The sequence below is a fragment of the Ranitomeya variabilis genome, chromosome 6, assembly GCF_051348905.1.
Source record: "Ranitomeya variabilis isolate aRanVar5 chromosome 6, aRanVar5.hap1, whole genome shotgun sequence".
NCBI lineage: Eukaryota > Metazoa > Chordata > Amphibia > Anura > Dendrobatidae > Ranitomeya > Ranitomeya variabilis.
The window spans coordinates 367,704,882-367,720,339 of record NC_135237.1 but is presented as its reverse complement, the minus strand read 5'-3'; the positions used below and the strand labels follow the sequence as shown (position 1 = coordinate 367,720,339).

General features: G+C 41.1%; 1 protein-coding gene across 2 annotated transcripts in view; it reads right to left on the bottom strand.

The window, feature by feature from the left end:
• Positions 1 to 2,981: 2,981 nt before the first annotated feature.
• CARMIL1 (capping protein regulator and myosin 1 linker 1) overlaps positions 2,982 to 15,458 on the bottom strand; it is a 352,298-nt gene continuing 339,821 nt past the window's right edge. For both annotated transcript variants that reach the window (XM_077270002.1, XM_077270003.1), the window contains 3 exons: positions 12,325 to 12,525; positions 6,173 to 6,313; positions 2,982 to 3,293 (listed from right to left, as the gene is read on the bottom strand). In XM_077270002.1, coding sequence (XP_077126117.1) covers positions 3,130 to 3,293; positions 6,173 to 6,313; positions 12,325 to 12,525 — 506 coding nt within the window. In that variant the 3' untranslated portion in view covers positions 2,982 to 3,129. The remainder of the gene's footprint in view (positions 3,294 to 6,172; positions 6,314 to 12,324; positions 12,526 to 15,458) is intronic.

Below are 15,458 nucleotides of genomic sequence, written 5' to 3'. Positions count from 1 at the left end.
TGGCACAGCTATGGGGCAATTATGAACGGTGCAGAGCACTATATGGCACAGCTTTCTATGGTACAGCTATGGGGCAATTATGAACGGTGCAGAGCACTATATGGCACAGCTTTCTATGGTACAGCTATGGGGCAATAATGAATGGTGCAGAGCACTATATGGCACAGCTATGGGGCCATAATGAACGGTATGGACCATCTATTTTTATTTTTGAAATTCACCGATAGCTGCTGCATTTCCACCCTAGGCTTATACTCGAGTCAATAAGTTTTCCCAGTTTTTTGTGGAAAAATTAGGGGGGTTGGCTTATACTCGGGTCGGCTTATACTCGAGTATATACGGTAAGTGCAAATCTGGATGTAGGTAAAGCGGCCGATGTGATTTATCTGGACTTTGCAAAGATATTTGGTACTGCACCACATAACAGCCTTATTATGAAGCTCCATAAGCAGGGACTGGGGGAAACTACAGTATATGCAGATGGGTAAGGAATTGGCTAAAAGACAGGAAACAATGTAGTCATAAATGGTATGTTCTCTAGGACGGAGTAATCCTATAGCAGCATATACATTAAATGGAAATACACTAAGAATTACAGAACGGGAGAAGGAGTTGGGTATTCTGGTTACAAGAAAGCGGAGCAGCAGTACTATGTTAAGCAGCAGCTGCAAAAGCAAACAATGGTGTGTAGGGTATATAAAAAGTGATAAAATTCCGTGATCCCAACGTACTATTACCCCTTTATAAATCACTGGTGAGGCCACATCTAGAATATGAAATTCAGTTTTGGGCTCCACATTTTAAAAAATATTCAAAAGTTAGAGTTGGGTTCAACGACGGGCAACTAGATTATTATACAAGGGATGGAAGGCCTCTCATATGATGAGAGGTTGGAAAAGTTGGGCTTGCCTAGCTTAGAAAAAAAATACATCTCAGAGGGGATTTATATTTAAGGACTGGCACACAATGTATTCCTTCCAAAGGCCATACTACCGTATTCGTTCGGACTATAAGATGCACTTTTTCCCAAAAAAATTTGGGAGGAAAATGGAGGGTGCTTCTTATAGTCTGAACGCAGGCTTACCGGGGGTTTTTGGCAGTGGAGTAGCAGCGTCCATTCCTCGGGGAACCGGGAGCGGCAGAAGTGTGGCAATGCTGAAGCTCGGTGTCGGCGATGAGCAGTGCGGAGTGCATCATCGGTTTTCCTGCGGCCATCTTCCTGAAGGCGTGAGCCGCCAGAGGCGGAGTGTGCGCGGACTGAGATCTCTGCTGGGCCTTTCGCACTCCATTTTCCTGAGGCTGTGGGCTTCAGGAAAATGGCCGACAGAGGCAGCGCTTGCGCAGATTGAGATCTCAGCGGCCCTCGGCTTCAGGAAAATGGCCGCCAGAGGCCACGCATGCACAGATTGAGATCTCAGCAGCCATTCAGGAAAATGGCCGCCGAGAAACCGATGTTGCACTCGGCTCTGCTTACTGGGGACAACGGGCCGCAGCATTGCCACATTTCTGCCACCGCCATCCTGAGGAAGAGACCCTGCTCCATGCAACGCACTCTGCTCTACCTCACCGCCGACACCGAACCCGAAGCATCGCACCGCTGTGATAACCCGGGACTGCAGCATTGCCCCACTTCTGCCGCTGCCGGCTTCCTGAGGAAGGGACCATCTCCTGTGATCCTGCTCTACCACCGCCGGCCTGAAAAATACAGCAAGTACAAGGTAGTAGGCATTATGGATGGGAGAAAGGCAACTCCGGCAGCTAAATAGGAAAGGGTTCTTTACAGTTAAAGCAGTCAGACTGTGTAATGCCTGACAACAAAAGGTAGTAATGGCAAACATTATGACAGCTTTTAGGCTGGCTGATTTCCTCAGTAGAATTGGGTTATAGATAATTTGGTGCCAAAATATGTATAATTGGTGGAGAAAGGTTGAACTTGATGGACTTTGGTCTTGTTTCAACCTACATAACTAAGTGCATATGCCATCTTTATCAGACAAATTCCACCAGGAAAATGTTTGAAAACGCACTGCAAAATGGCCCCATAAAATTAGCAAAGTACAGTCTTCTGTCACTTGTTTTGACTGCCAAAGGGCTTACGAACCCTGAAGCATTTAAAAGAAGCAACTTGCTCATTCTTAGAAGTCACCCACTCTTAACAGTACAGGGAAGAACCACGGCAAGAATAACTGCAAAGTTATCTGAGGAAAATGACCGCAGGCACTTCCACGAAGCAGGCATGCCTGGGAAAACTCAGTGGCTATGCCAGCATCTAAAATGGCGTGTCCACAAGTCCGTGGAGGAAAGGACTAAATCCCGAACAGATCCTGTAAACCCATAGCAATTATGATGTACAAAGAACTATTAACTGACAGAGAGTCATCTTAAAGTTGTAAAATTGTTTTATTGATACAAATATACATATAGATAAAACCCCCATGACCTGTAATATAAGTGAATATTTATGTTAGCGCATTGTCAAAAAGTTTTTTCCTCTATTTATTTACATAAGTTAGTCCTTTCCTTTCAAAAAATGATATAACAAAGCAAAATCCAAGTATTGAGGACGGCATCTCAGACTCCCAAAATCAAATTATATGCTGCATCTGTCTTTTAATTCTATTAGAAAGCTTCTGAGTTCACTGTCTAAGGGGCTTCAGTGCTTGTGCTTTTTCTTAAGTGCATGGAAATATTAGTTTATGTACAAGCACAAGGCGGAAAAAAATCCTACCAGAGGATGTAAAAAGTGTATCCAATCATCATATATATATTTATATATGTACGTAAAGAGAGATTTTATTATATATTTATATATATATATATATATAGGTATTTACCATTTATACAAATAATGTGTCATTAGTGTGCTCTGTTAATTACAATGTGCGACAGCTTACATACGTAGAAGACATGATACTGCTGACCGCTGTACCCGCTCAATTACCAAGTACTTGCTAAACAGTTAAGGTCCAATCAACCATTGCTTTGGGGAGTGTGGAGCAAAACGAAAAATTGGAGGACAATGACATAGAAAGAAGACAGGAGTGTAGGACTGGTCATGAAAGAAATCATACTAAATTAACATTGAAAGTAAAGGAAATTCCAGGTAATGGCACAAAACGCCTAAGATGCTTATATAAAGACAAATTCTTTATCGGCTTCCTCTCCAGAGTCACTAGATTTGCTACGTTGGTGAGAATCTTTACTTGACGACCTTGACTTTAGTTCTTGTCCATCCGGAGACTGGTTGTGATTCTTTTTTGGCGAGGAGTCGGATGGAGTTGTAGGTCGCGTGGCTTTAAAAAAATAAAAAATAAAAAAAAATAAAAAGAAGTCATTATTTTCGGATTGAACAGCGATGACCTTCTATATTAGGTCACATCAGACAAGAATATTCCAATATCACCTAAACATAGCAGCTTCGCTATTCCTACACAATTGCAGATCAGTAGAGTAAGGCTGTATTTACGGATACAAGATAAGGTCACAGGTCCAGTTCCCAGCAGGATGTGCAGACAAGACACAATATTCTAGGCAAAGGCTACATAGCAAGGAGCAGGACATAAGGTCTTATCTATTTTTTCATCCCTCAGGGTAACAATTAAATTGCAGGTGTATATAACCCTTGTCACATCGAGGGGGCTAGTAGGTGGTACACACTTATGTGTAGTGCACCACGTTGGCCACCAGTCCATTGCTCACACCCATGGATTGGATCAGGTTAGCTGCCCAGCTTTTATTTTAGTAACAACTGCTCATATGTAACAGGTAATGATGGCAGTCACTTGTTACAGTACACAGATCGGCCCTTATGAAAATAGTCAGGACATCTGCTTTATCGAGTCTATCTTTCTGCGGAAACATGCGGTGGCAATGCTGAGCATAGAGCACCACCAAGTGTCTACAATGATTATACCATGTGGAGGAAGCAAGTCACACTATTATTCATTTATGCTACATGATTGTGGTAGTTAAATGACCGCCATTCAGCTACTTCCAAGTCAGTTGTTTAATAGCCTGTTTAGATAGGACGAACATACTTCCATTCTGCACAAAATAATCGCTCACAGACAGACTGTGGAGACCCGTGTGTCGTAACCAGTGCCTTCCCCCCTCCCATCAATCCCGTAATGAAACACACACAGTCCTAGGTGGGTTGAACAGGTCGGTCACAGTTTATTAATTAAATAAGCAGAGAAAGGGCAATTACATATCGTAACGGCCGCTCGCGCCGAGCTCCTGTCCATGATTGACAGGGGAATTGGCCCAACGAGCGGCTACGACCTTTGCCCTCCTCTGCTTCTTCCGCTGTGACTTAACAAGGTTACTAGGGTTAGTTATATCACATACGTATATACATTTTTTTTTTGTTAACGTAAAATATTACAATAGCATTTACAAATTTACATCATCCCGCAGGTTAGTACCATCTTGCCTTTAAAAAGGGAGGGAGGGTGGGACCAAAGCTTCCAGGTGTCCGCCGGGAGGAAAAGAGAAAGTTCCCGGCTGGACACCTGGCTTTAACCCCTGTAGAGGTGGCCGCAGGACCCCTCCCCTCTAGTGACCACTGGCCGGCCGGGGGTCTTCCAATTAGTGCATCACTAGGGGGGGAGTGATGCTAGGGGGGGAACTGGCACTGACAACCTTTCCGTGCTGCTCTATCTAGGTGCTCTCCAGTCAGAGACGCGCACCTTATACAGTACCACGTCTGCCAGTCGTCGGTCTTCGTCGCTCACAGACAGTCGTTGTTCTTGGCAGCACATGTATACACAGGACAATGTGCATGAGGAGAACAAGAATTTTTAAGCAAGCCTAAAAATCATTTCACCTGACGAACAAGCTAGTTCATGGTAAATCGACCAGTTGGCAGCACATGTTCTCCTAACACATGACAATGCACTACCATTAACTATGAATTTTAGGCTGCATTCACACTTTCATGTATCATGGTCCATAACTTACAGACTGGACACGGGTGTCCGGACCCAAACAACAGTTTAACCCTTTCCCGAAATCACCCAATTTCCATTTTTGTGTTTTCATTTATTCTTCCCCTTCTTCCCAGAGCTAAAACGTTGTCATTTTTCTGTGCACGCGAGGGCTTGTTTTTTGTGGGACAAGTTGTACTTTTGAATGACACCATTCATTTTACCATATTGTGTTCTTGAAAACAGGGAAAAAAAATTCCAAGTGCGTTAAATTGTGAAAAAATACCGCAATTCGGACATTGTTTTTTTGGCGTATAATGTGTGGTACAAATTACCTTGGAATATGATTCTGTTCATCTGAATAATTATGGCAATACCAAACTTGTCCGTTTTTTTATTATTTTTGTGGTGAAAAAAAAATGAGAAGCTTAAATTAAAAACTTTTAAGGACAGTCTCACTATTTTCTGAGACCTGTAATGTTTTAGTTTTTCAGTTAAAGGAGAAGTTTGATGGCCTATTTTTTGCAGGGCGAGACAACATTTTTGTTGATACCGTTTTGAGATAGATACGAATTTCATTCTCTTGCTACAGAATGTTTTTTTGGTATTGCAGCAACAAAAAGACCTTAAATGTTATAATTCTTTAATTTTTTACCATGCTGTACTCACCTTCCCGGGCCCACCAGCATATCTCACCAATGCTTGTGGTGTCTGGCATTAGCCACGGCAGCCAGGGAGCTCAGCGGCCCTGAGCAGGGGAAGTAGAGTCTACATGGGAATTCCCTGCTCAGAGCCAAGGAGCTCACTCTTTGGCTGCTGCGCTGTCGTCAGATATTGGGAGCAGTGACTAGACTCAACAGTGGACCCAGGGAGGGGAATATAGCTCGGTTCGTTTTTTTAGAATAACCTGCAGCTGAGAATTAACATTTACTGACAGGTAACAACCCCTTTAAGCTGGCTGAAAAATCACACCTGATGACTGAGTTTTTTCTCATTCGTCAGGTGATTATCATCCAGTGGAAAGATGTTGACAATCAGGAACAAGAGGTACCACAAACGTGCGATCCATGACTATCAACCCATTTAAATGGGCCTTAAGTGTGTCTTTGCAACAGTGTTGGCCAGAGAATAAAATAGCTATACCATTATTTATCAACCAAAGGCTTACATGTACTTAAACTAAAAATTAAAATACATGACAATTTCTTTTTAATTAAACATATATTGACTGACAGTTTTAATCATACCTTCATCTGCAAGTTGCCGTGAAGAAGGTTGTGGGCTGCTTGGTCCATCTCTGTCCTTCTCTGATGGAGCCCTTTTCATCACAGAAGGAAGAATTGGGGTTTTGGGAGAGCATGGCCCAGACGGGGATTCTGGGATGTCTTCTGTTAACATTTCAGCAAAAAAATAAATACATTATTTTTTGAAAATATCATCTACATTGAGGGATCACTATTCTATACATCTCTCTATACCACATGACTCCAATGTGATTTTTTTTTATATTGCCTCCTTTCCTTTGCATAGCTTAGGCATTTAATATACTCAGTATATTGGAAATGTGATTTATTTTGCATGGTCACGATTATATTATACACAGATTGCTCCCCCACCCTGCTTGCAAATATTTAGGTCACCATTATGTTATTCTCCATTGGTTTGTTGTGTCCATTCCATGTCGATTATGACTTATCATGCCGTTCTCATTGTAATCATGTTTGTACACCAAATATGCATGTAATTTAATATATATATATATATATATATATATATATATATATATATATATATATATATATATATATATATATATATATATATATACACACACATACATACATACAGTACAGACCAACAGTTTGGACACACCTTCTCATTTAACCCCTTAAGCCCCGAGGGTGGTTTGCACGTTAATGACCGGGCCAATTTTTACAATTCTGACCACTGTCCCTTTATGAGGTTATAACTCTGGAACGCTTCCACGGATCTTGGGGATTCTGATATTATTTTCTCGTGACATATTGTACTTCATGATAGTGGTAACATTTCTTTGATATTACCTGCGTTTATTTGTGAAAAAAACTGAAATTTGGCAAAAATTTAGAAAATTTCACAATTTTCCAACTTTTAATTTTTATGCAATTAAATCACAGAGATATGTCACACAAAATAATTAAGTAACATTTCCCACATGTCTACTTTACATCAGCACAATTTTGGAACCAAAATTTTTTTTGTTAGGGAGTTATAAGGGTTAAAAGTTGACCAGCAATTTCTCATTTTTACAACACCATTTTTTTTTTAGGGACCACATCTCATTTGAAGTCATTTTGAGGGGTCTATATGATAGAAAATAACCAAGTGTGACACCATTCTAAAAACTGCACCCCTCAAGGTGCTCAAAACCACATTCAAGAAGTTTATTAACCCTTCAGGTTTCACAAGAATTTTTGGAATGTTTAAATAAAACAACATTTAATTTTTTTTCACAAAAAATTTATTTCAGCTCCAATTTGTTTTATTTTACCAAGGGTAACAGGAGAACACGGACCCCAAAAGTTGTTGTACAATTTGTCCTGAGTACGCCGATACCCCATATGTGGGGGTAAACCACTGTTTGGGCGCATGGGAGAGCTCGGAAGCGAAGGAGTGCCGTTTGACTTTTCAATGCAAAATTGACAGGAATTGAGATGGGACGCCATATTGCGTTTGGAGAGCCACTGATGTGCCTAAACATTGAAACCCCCCACAAGTGACACCATTTTGGAAAGTAGACCCCCTAAGGAACTTATCTAGATGTGTGGTGAGCACTTTGACCCATTAAGTGATTCACAGAAGTTTATAATGCAGAGCTGTAAAAATAAAAAATCATATTTTTTCACAAAAATGATCTTTTCTCCCCCATTTTTTTATTTTCCCAAGGGTAAGAGAAGAAATTGGACCACAAAAGTTGTTGTACAATTTGTCCTGAGTACGCTGATACCCCATATGTGGGGGTAAAACACTGTTTGGGCGCATAGGAGAGCTCGGAAGGGAAGGAGCGCCGTTTGACTTTTCAATGCTAAATTGACAGGAATGGAGATGGGACGCCATGTTGCGTTTAGAGAGCCACTGATGTGCCTAAACATTGAAACCCCCCACAAGTGACACCATTTTGGAAAGTAGACCCCCAAAGGAACTCATCTAGATGTGTTGTGAGAGCTTTGAACCCCCAAGTGTTTCACTACAGTTTATAACGCAGAGCCGTGAATATAAAAATTCTTTTTTTTTTCCACAAAAATTATTTTTAGCCCCCAGTTTTGTGTTTTTCCAAGGGTAAGAGAAGAAATTGGACCACAAAAGTTGCTGTACAATTTGTCCTGAGTACGCTGATACCCCATATGTGGGGGGGAACCAAGGTTTGAGCGCATGGCAGAGCTCGGAAGGGAAGGAGCGTAATTTGGAATGCAGACTTAGATGCATTGGTCTGCAGGCGTCACATTGCGTTTGCAGAGCCCCTAATGTACCTAAACAGTAGAAACCCCCCACAAGTGACCCCATATTGGAAACTAAACCCCCCAAGGAACTTATCTAGATGTCTTGTGAGAACTTTGAACCCCCAAGTGTTTCACTACAGTTTATAACGCAGAGCCGTGAAAATAAAAAATCCTTTTTTTTTTTTCCCACAAAAATTATTTTTTACCCCCGGTTTTGTATTTTCCCAAGGGTAACAGGAGAAATTGGACCCCAAAAGTTGTTGTCCAATGTGTCCTGAGTACGCTGATACCCCATATGTTGGGGTAAACCCGTTTGGGCGCACGGGAGAGCTCGGAAGGGAAGGAGCACTGTTTTACTTTTTCAACGCAGAATTGGCTGGAATTGACATCGGACGCCATGTCGCGTTTGGAGAGCCCCTGATGTGCCTAAACAGTGGAAACCCCCAATTATAACTGAAACCCTAACCCAAACACATCCCTAACCCTAATCCCAACGGTAACCCAAACCACACCCCTAACCCTAATCCCAACCTTATTCCCAACCGTAAATGTAATCCAAACCCTAACCCTAACTTTAGCCCTAACCCTAACTTTAGCCCCAACCCTAACTTTAGCCCCAACCCTAACTTTAGCCCCAACCCTAACTTTAGCCCCAACCCTAACTTTAGCCCCAACCCTAACTTTAGCCCCAACCCTAACTTTAGCCCCAACCCTAACTGTGGCCTTAACCCTAACTGTAGCCTTAACCCTAACCCTAGCCCTAACCCTAGCCCTGGGCCCTAACCCTAGCCCTAACCCTAAATCTAGCCCTAACCCTAACGGAAAAATGGAAATAAATACATTTTTTTTTAATTTTTCGCTAACTAAGGGGGTGATGAAGGGGGGTTTGATTTACTTTTATAGCGGGTGTTTTAGCGGATTTTTATGATTGGCAACCGTCACACACTGAAAGACGCTATTCATTGCAAAAAATATTTTTTGCGTTACCGCATTTTGAGAGCTATAATTTTTCCATATTTTGGTCCACAGAGTCATGTGAGGTCTTGTTTTTTGCGGGACGAGTTGTCGTTTTTATTGGTAACATTTTCGGGCATGTGACATTTTTTGATCGCTTTTTATTCCGATTTTTGTGAGGCAGAATGACCAAAAACCAGCTATTCATGAATTTCTTTTGGGGGAGGCGTTTATACCGTTCCGCGTTTGGTAAAATGGATAAGGCAGTTTTATTCTTCGGGTCAGTACAATTACAGCAATACCTCATTTATATCTTTTTTTATGTTTTGGCGCTTTTATACGATAAAAACTATTTTATAGAAAAAATTAGTTTTGCATCGCTTTATTCTGAGGACTATAACTTTTTAAATTTTTTTTTTATGACACTGTATGGCGGCTCGTTTTTGCGGGACAAGATGAAATTTTCAGCGGTACCATGGTTATTTATATCCGTCTTTTTGATCGCGTGTTATTCCACTTTTTGTTTGGCGGTATGATAAAGCATTTTTTGCCTAGTTTTTCTTTTTTTTTTACGGTGTTCACTGAAGGGGTTAACTAGTGGGACAGTTTTATAGGTCGGGTCATTACGGACACGGCGATACTAAATATGTGTACTTTTATTGTTTTTTTTATTTAGATAAAGAAATGTTTTTCTAGGAACAATATTTTTTTTTAGGGGGGGTGGGGGGATTTTTTAAATTTTTTTTTTACACATGTGAATATTTTTTTTTTTTTACACTATAACATTGCCCCCGGGGGGGGGGGCATCGCATTGCTCTGGGGATCTCAGGCAAGCACGCAGGGAGCCCCCTCCCTTTTCGATGCTTCCCTATACCGCCGGAACACTGCGATCATGTTTGATCGCAGTGTGCTGGGGGCTAATGTGCCAGGGGAGGTCCGTGACCGCTCCTGGCACATAGTGTCAGATATCAGCTGTGATAGTCAGCTGACACCAGGCCGCTCGCATATGACGTACTATCCTGTCACTGGGAATTAAGTCCCAGGTCACCTTGACGAGATAGTACGTCATATGGGATCAAGGGGTTAAAGATTTTTCTGTATTTTCATGACTATGAAAATTGTACATTCACACTGAAGGCATCAAAACTATGAACACATGTGGAATTATATACTTAACAAAAAAGTGTGAAACAACTGAAATTATGTCTTATATTCTAGGTTCTTCAAAGTAGCCACCTTTTGCTTTGATGACTGCTTTGCACACTCTTGGCATTCTCTTGATGAGCTTCAAGAGGTAGTCACCGGAAATGGTTTTCACTTCACAGGTGGGCCCTGTCAGGTTTAATAAATGGGATTTCTTGCCTTATAAATGGGGTTGGGACCATCAGTTGTGTTGAGCAGAAGTCTGGTGGATACACAGCTGATAGTCCTACTGAATAGACTGTTAGAATTTGTATTATGGCAAGAAAAAAGCAGCTAAGTAAAGAAAAATGAGTGGCCATCATTACTTTAAGAAATGAAGGTCAGTCAGTCTGAAAAATTGGGAAAACTTTGAAAGTGTCCCCAAGTGCAGTTGCAAAACCATCAAGCGCTACAAAGAAACTGGCTCACATGAGGACCACCCCAGGAATGGAAGACCAAGAGTCACCTCTGCTTCTGAGGATAAATTTATCCGAGTCACCAGCCTCAGAAATTTTCAAATAAAAATCTTTTTTTCGAACCTTGTCAATGTCTGGACTAGATTTTCAATTCATTTGACAACTCATTTGATAAAAGTATGAGTTTTCATGGAAAACACAATTGTCTCGGTGACCCTAAACTTACTTTTGAACAGTAGTGTATATACACATATACATAATATATATATACATATATATACATACTTAGGTGTTATGGAAGCCCAGGTTGCTTTGATAGCAGCCTTCAGCTCGTCTGCATTGTTTTGTCTGGTGTCTCTCATATTCTTCTTAACAATACCCCATGGATCTTCTATGGTATTAAGGTCAGGCGAGTTTGCTGGCCAATCAAACACAGTAATACTGCTGTTTTTAAACCAGGCATTGGTACTTTTGGCAGTGTGGACACGTGCCAAGTCCTCTCCACTCTTCCTCCAGACTCTAAATTTTGCATTTCATTTGGAAATCAAGGTCCCACTTTCCTTGTAGAGTGGGTCAAAGACTGCCTTCTGGACATCTGTCAAGTCAGCAGTCTTCCCCATGATTGTGGAGCCTACTGAAACAGAGTAGGGGACCTTTTTAAATGCTTAGGATGCCTTTGCAGGTGTTTTTTGTTCATTTTTCTTGTTTACTTAGATTATGACTTTTGGGTTTTCATTGGCTGTAAGCCATAATCATCAACATTAACAGAAATAAATACTTGAAATAGACCACTGTTTGTAATGACTCTATATAATATATGAGTTTCACTATTTGTATTGAAGAACTGAAAGAAATTAACTTTTTGATGATGATATTCTAATTTTGTGAGAAGCACCTGTACACACACACACACACACACACACACACACACACACACTGTGTATATATATATATATATATATATATAATATATACATACACACACACATATATATATATACAAATATATATATATATACATATACATATATATATATATATATATATATATATATATATATATATATATATATATATATATACATATAACATGTGCATTCAAACTTAATTTCACTATAGGTTATTGATGCCAGGTTAAATTGTACATTTTTCCTCTCTTCCCACCTCTCCTCCACTTGACATTTGGCTGGTTGTATTTGGAGAAGTTTCTCCAACTTTCTTGTATAACAGAAGTGACACAGGACTAAAAAATGCAGAGTGTAACAGTGGTCCCTCCATCCTCCAGTGGGTATTGGCATATGCCCAGACTATTGTGTATTTAAGTGTATTACCTGATTACTTGTTTACTTTAATTAAAATTGCTCTTACCGGTGCGGGAACCACTCCTGGGTTTCTGAGGCACAGAAGGACGTGCTGTTAGGGTAGGCTTGGTTGACTGCAGAGGTGGTTTAGGACTGGTTGGTGTACTAGAAGAACTTTTTGAACGCACACTGCCTTCTGATTTGACTTCACATTTTACATTTTTTTCTGGACAAGAACTTGTAGAATCACCTCTTGAGAATTTGGGAACTGGAAGAATAAAACAGACAGTGTAGTTATATTCCTATAAGCACTAGAAAACGACATTCACCAAAGCTATAACCAGAGAACAACAAATCAGTCTAGAGTAGTGTTGAGCGATACCGTCCGATACTTGAAAGTATCGGTATCGGAAAGTATCGGCCGATACCGGCAAAGTATCGGATCTAATCCGATACCGATACCCGATACCAATACAAGTCAATGGGACTCATGTATCGGACGGTATTCCTGATGGTTCCCAGGGTCTGAAGGAGAGGAAACTCTCCTTCAGGCCCTGGGAACCATATTAATGTGTAAAATAAAGAATTAAAATAAAAAATATAGCTATACTCACCTCTCCGACGCAGCCTGCACCTTACCGAGGGAACCGGCAGCGTTGTTTGCTTAAAATTCGCGCTTTAACTTCCTTACGCGAAGTCCCGGCTTGTGATTGGTCGCGCGCCGCCCATGTGGCCGGGACGCAACCAATCACAACGCCGGAACGTAATTTTAAAATCCTGAAGGACCTGAAATTACGTCACGGCTTGCTGTGATTGGTTGCGTCCCGGCCACATGGGCGAGGCGACCAATCACAAGCCGTGACGTCACGGGAGGCAGGAGACGCGCGCATTTTAAAATGCGCGCGTGTCCAGCCTCCCGTGACGTCACGGCTTGTGATTGGTCGCCTCGCCCATGTGACCACGACGCAACCAATCACAACGCCGGAACGTAATTTTAAAATCCTGAAGGACCTGAAATTACGTCACGGCTTGCTGTGATTGGTTGCGTCCCGGCCACATGGGCGGCGCGCGACCAATCACAAGCCGGGACTTCGCGTAAGGAAGTTAAAGCGCGAATTTTAAGCAAACAACGCTGCCGGTTCCCTCGGTAAGGTGCAGGCTGCGTCGGAGAGGTGAGTATAGCTATATTTTTTATTTTAATTCTTTATTTTACACATTAATGTTGTTTCGATACCGATACCCGATACCACAAAAGTATCGGATCTCGGTATCGGAATTCCGATACAGCAAATATCGGCCGATACCCGATACTTGCGGTATCGGAATGCTCAACACTAGTCTAGAGTTCTTTTCTGATGAATGGCTCTTCTGCCTTTAAAGCCAAGGTGCATCTTAAATGATCTTGCAATTGTTTCAGTTCTGCCAGACTCTCTCAAGAATGCCCATAGTGAACACGTGAAATGCCAGACGAGAAATAGTAGGTAGGTCATCTGTGCTGCTGATGGGGATCCGAAAGAATGGTCCAGGATACATAATAGACTTGATGCAGTTTCACTATCAACACATATCGAAGTCTTCAGACTTCTTCATCAGGATATAACCACATGTATGACTACTTGAAAAAGCGTTGATAATACAACTGCATCAAGTCTACTGGGCCACTCTTTCAGCAGTGCAGATGACCCACCCATGTTTTTTTTTTCTGGCATTTCAACGTTTTTTTTAACCAGTGGGACTGCTGACAAACTCAAGCTGGATCTTTATTGTATGATACCCAACTCTACCAGGGAAGCAATTCCCTGCAACATTTTGTCCTTTATCATCGGATAAGACACTATTGCGCTTTTTGCTCCTTAACACAGTTAGCACATGACAACATTCAAGGGAATGTATCGTCTAGTTTTTTTTTTTTTTTTAAATGATCTTCAAAATGTGATAAATAAATCCAGATGCCAACACATTCTTTTCTTTTAATCACTTTTTATTTTCTGACTGTAGACTTGAATTCTATTTTCTGCACAGGATTGGGGGACAGCCATTTTGTCTGAGTTGTATATTTTTGGAGATGCATGTTGAGTTCTATGGGAGAGTTTTCAAGGCACGATATAGAACAGATGTCAGTTTTTTTTGAGGCTCAATTAACAGTGCAAAAGGCAAGATTCCAGTATTTTTGACGCAAAGTGACAAAAATAGGAATAACCATGTAGAAAATACTCAATATGACAGTATTAAATAGAAACGTAGGTCTTATGCGCAAACCAAATACTTAAAGTGAACCTGTCAGCAGGATTGAGCTCAGTAACCTACAGACACTGTCTGGTTGGCGCTGTTATACTGATTAAAATGATACCTGGGTGATGAAATCCGTATTGTGGTTGTTGTGTAATCCTTATTTGAATTTTTAAATAATGAGATTCTGGTGCTTCAGGGCGGCCTGTGGTGCTCTGCTTAGGTATTCATGTGTATGGCTTACGACAGGTTACTGATCCCTCAGTGACCTGCCCCTTATTTTACATACTAAATATATGCTTTGAAAAATCACATTCATCAGGCAGGCGGTGGTACCTGCGCTGTAACATGATTGCATTTATAATGTCCATTTAATTATTACATTTGGTGATGTACATTTATTCAGAAAAAAAACTCAAAATGGTGCCAGTTACGCCTGAGTAGTAGCATCTATTAGCGATCCGATAGATGCTACTGCACAGGTCCCGTCGGGGCAGTCTTGAGAAAGAATTTTTTTTCCCTGGAGCACGATCATATTATTAACTCAAAACTGAAAATTAAATTACACAACAACCACAAGACGGATTTCATCACCCAGGTATCATTTTAATCAGTATAACAGCCGGGATAACACATGCGAGAAATACGGCCGAGTGTTGCATGTTAATACCTGGCATTGCTGCCGTCACTCAGGAGCGGAGCGTGTGGCTGCATGTCCGAGTGACGGCGGCAATGCCGGGTATTAACATGCGAGACTCGGCCGTATTTCTCGCATGTGTGATCCCGGCCTAATAGCGCCATCATGACACTGTCTATAGGTTCCTGTGCACAATCCTGCTGACAGGTTCACTTCAAGAAATTACAGAAAGTGGTCAAACAAGACCACACAGTACATTCATATTACGCAGTGTTAAAACTTGGTATTATGTCCATGACTATTCTGAAATGCTATACCCAATTTATAGTTCTTAA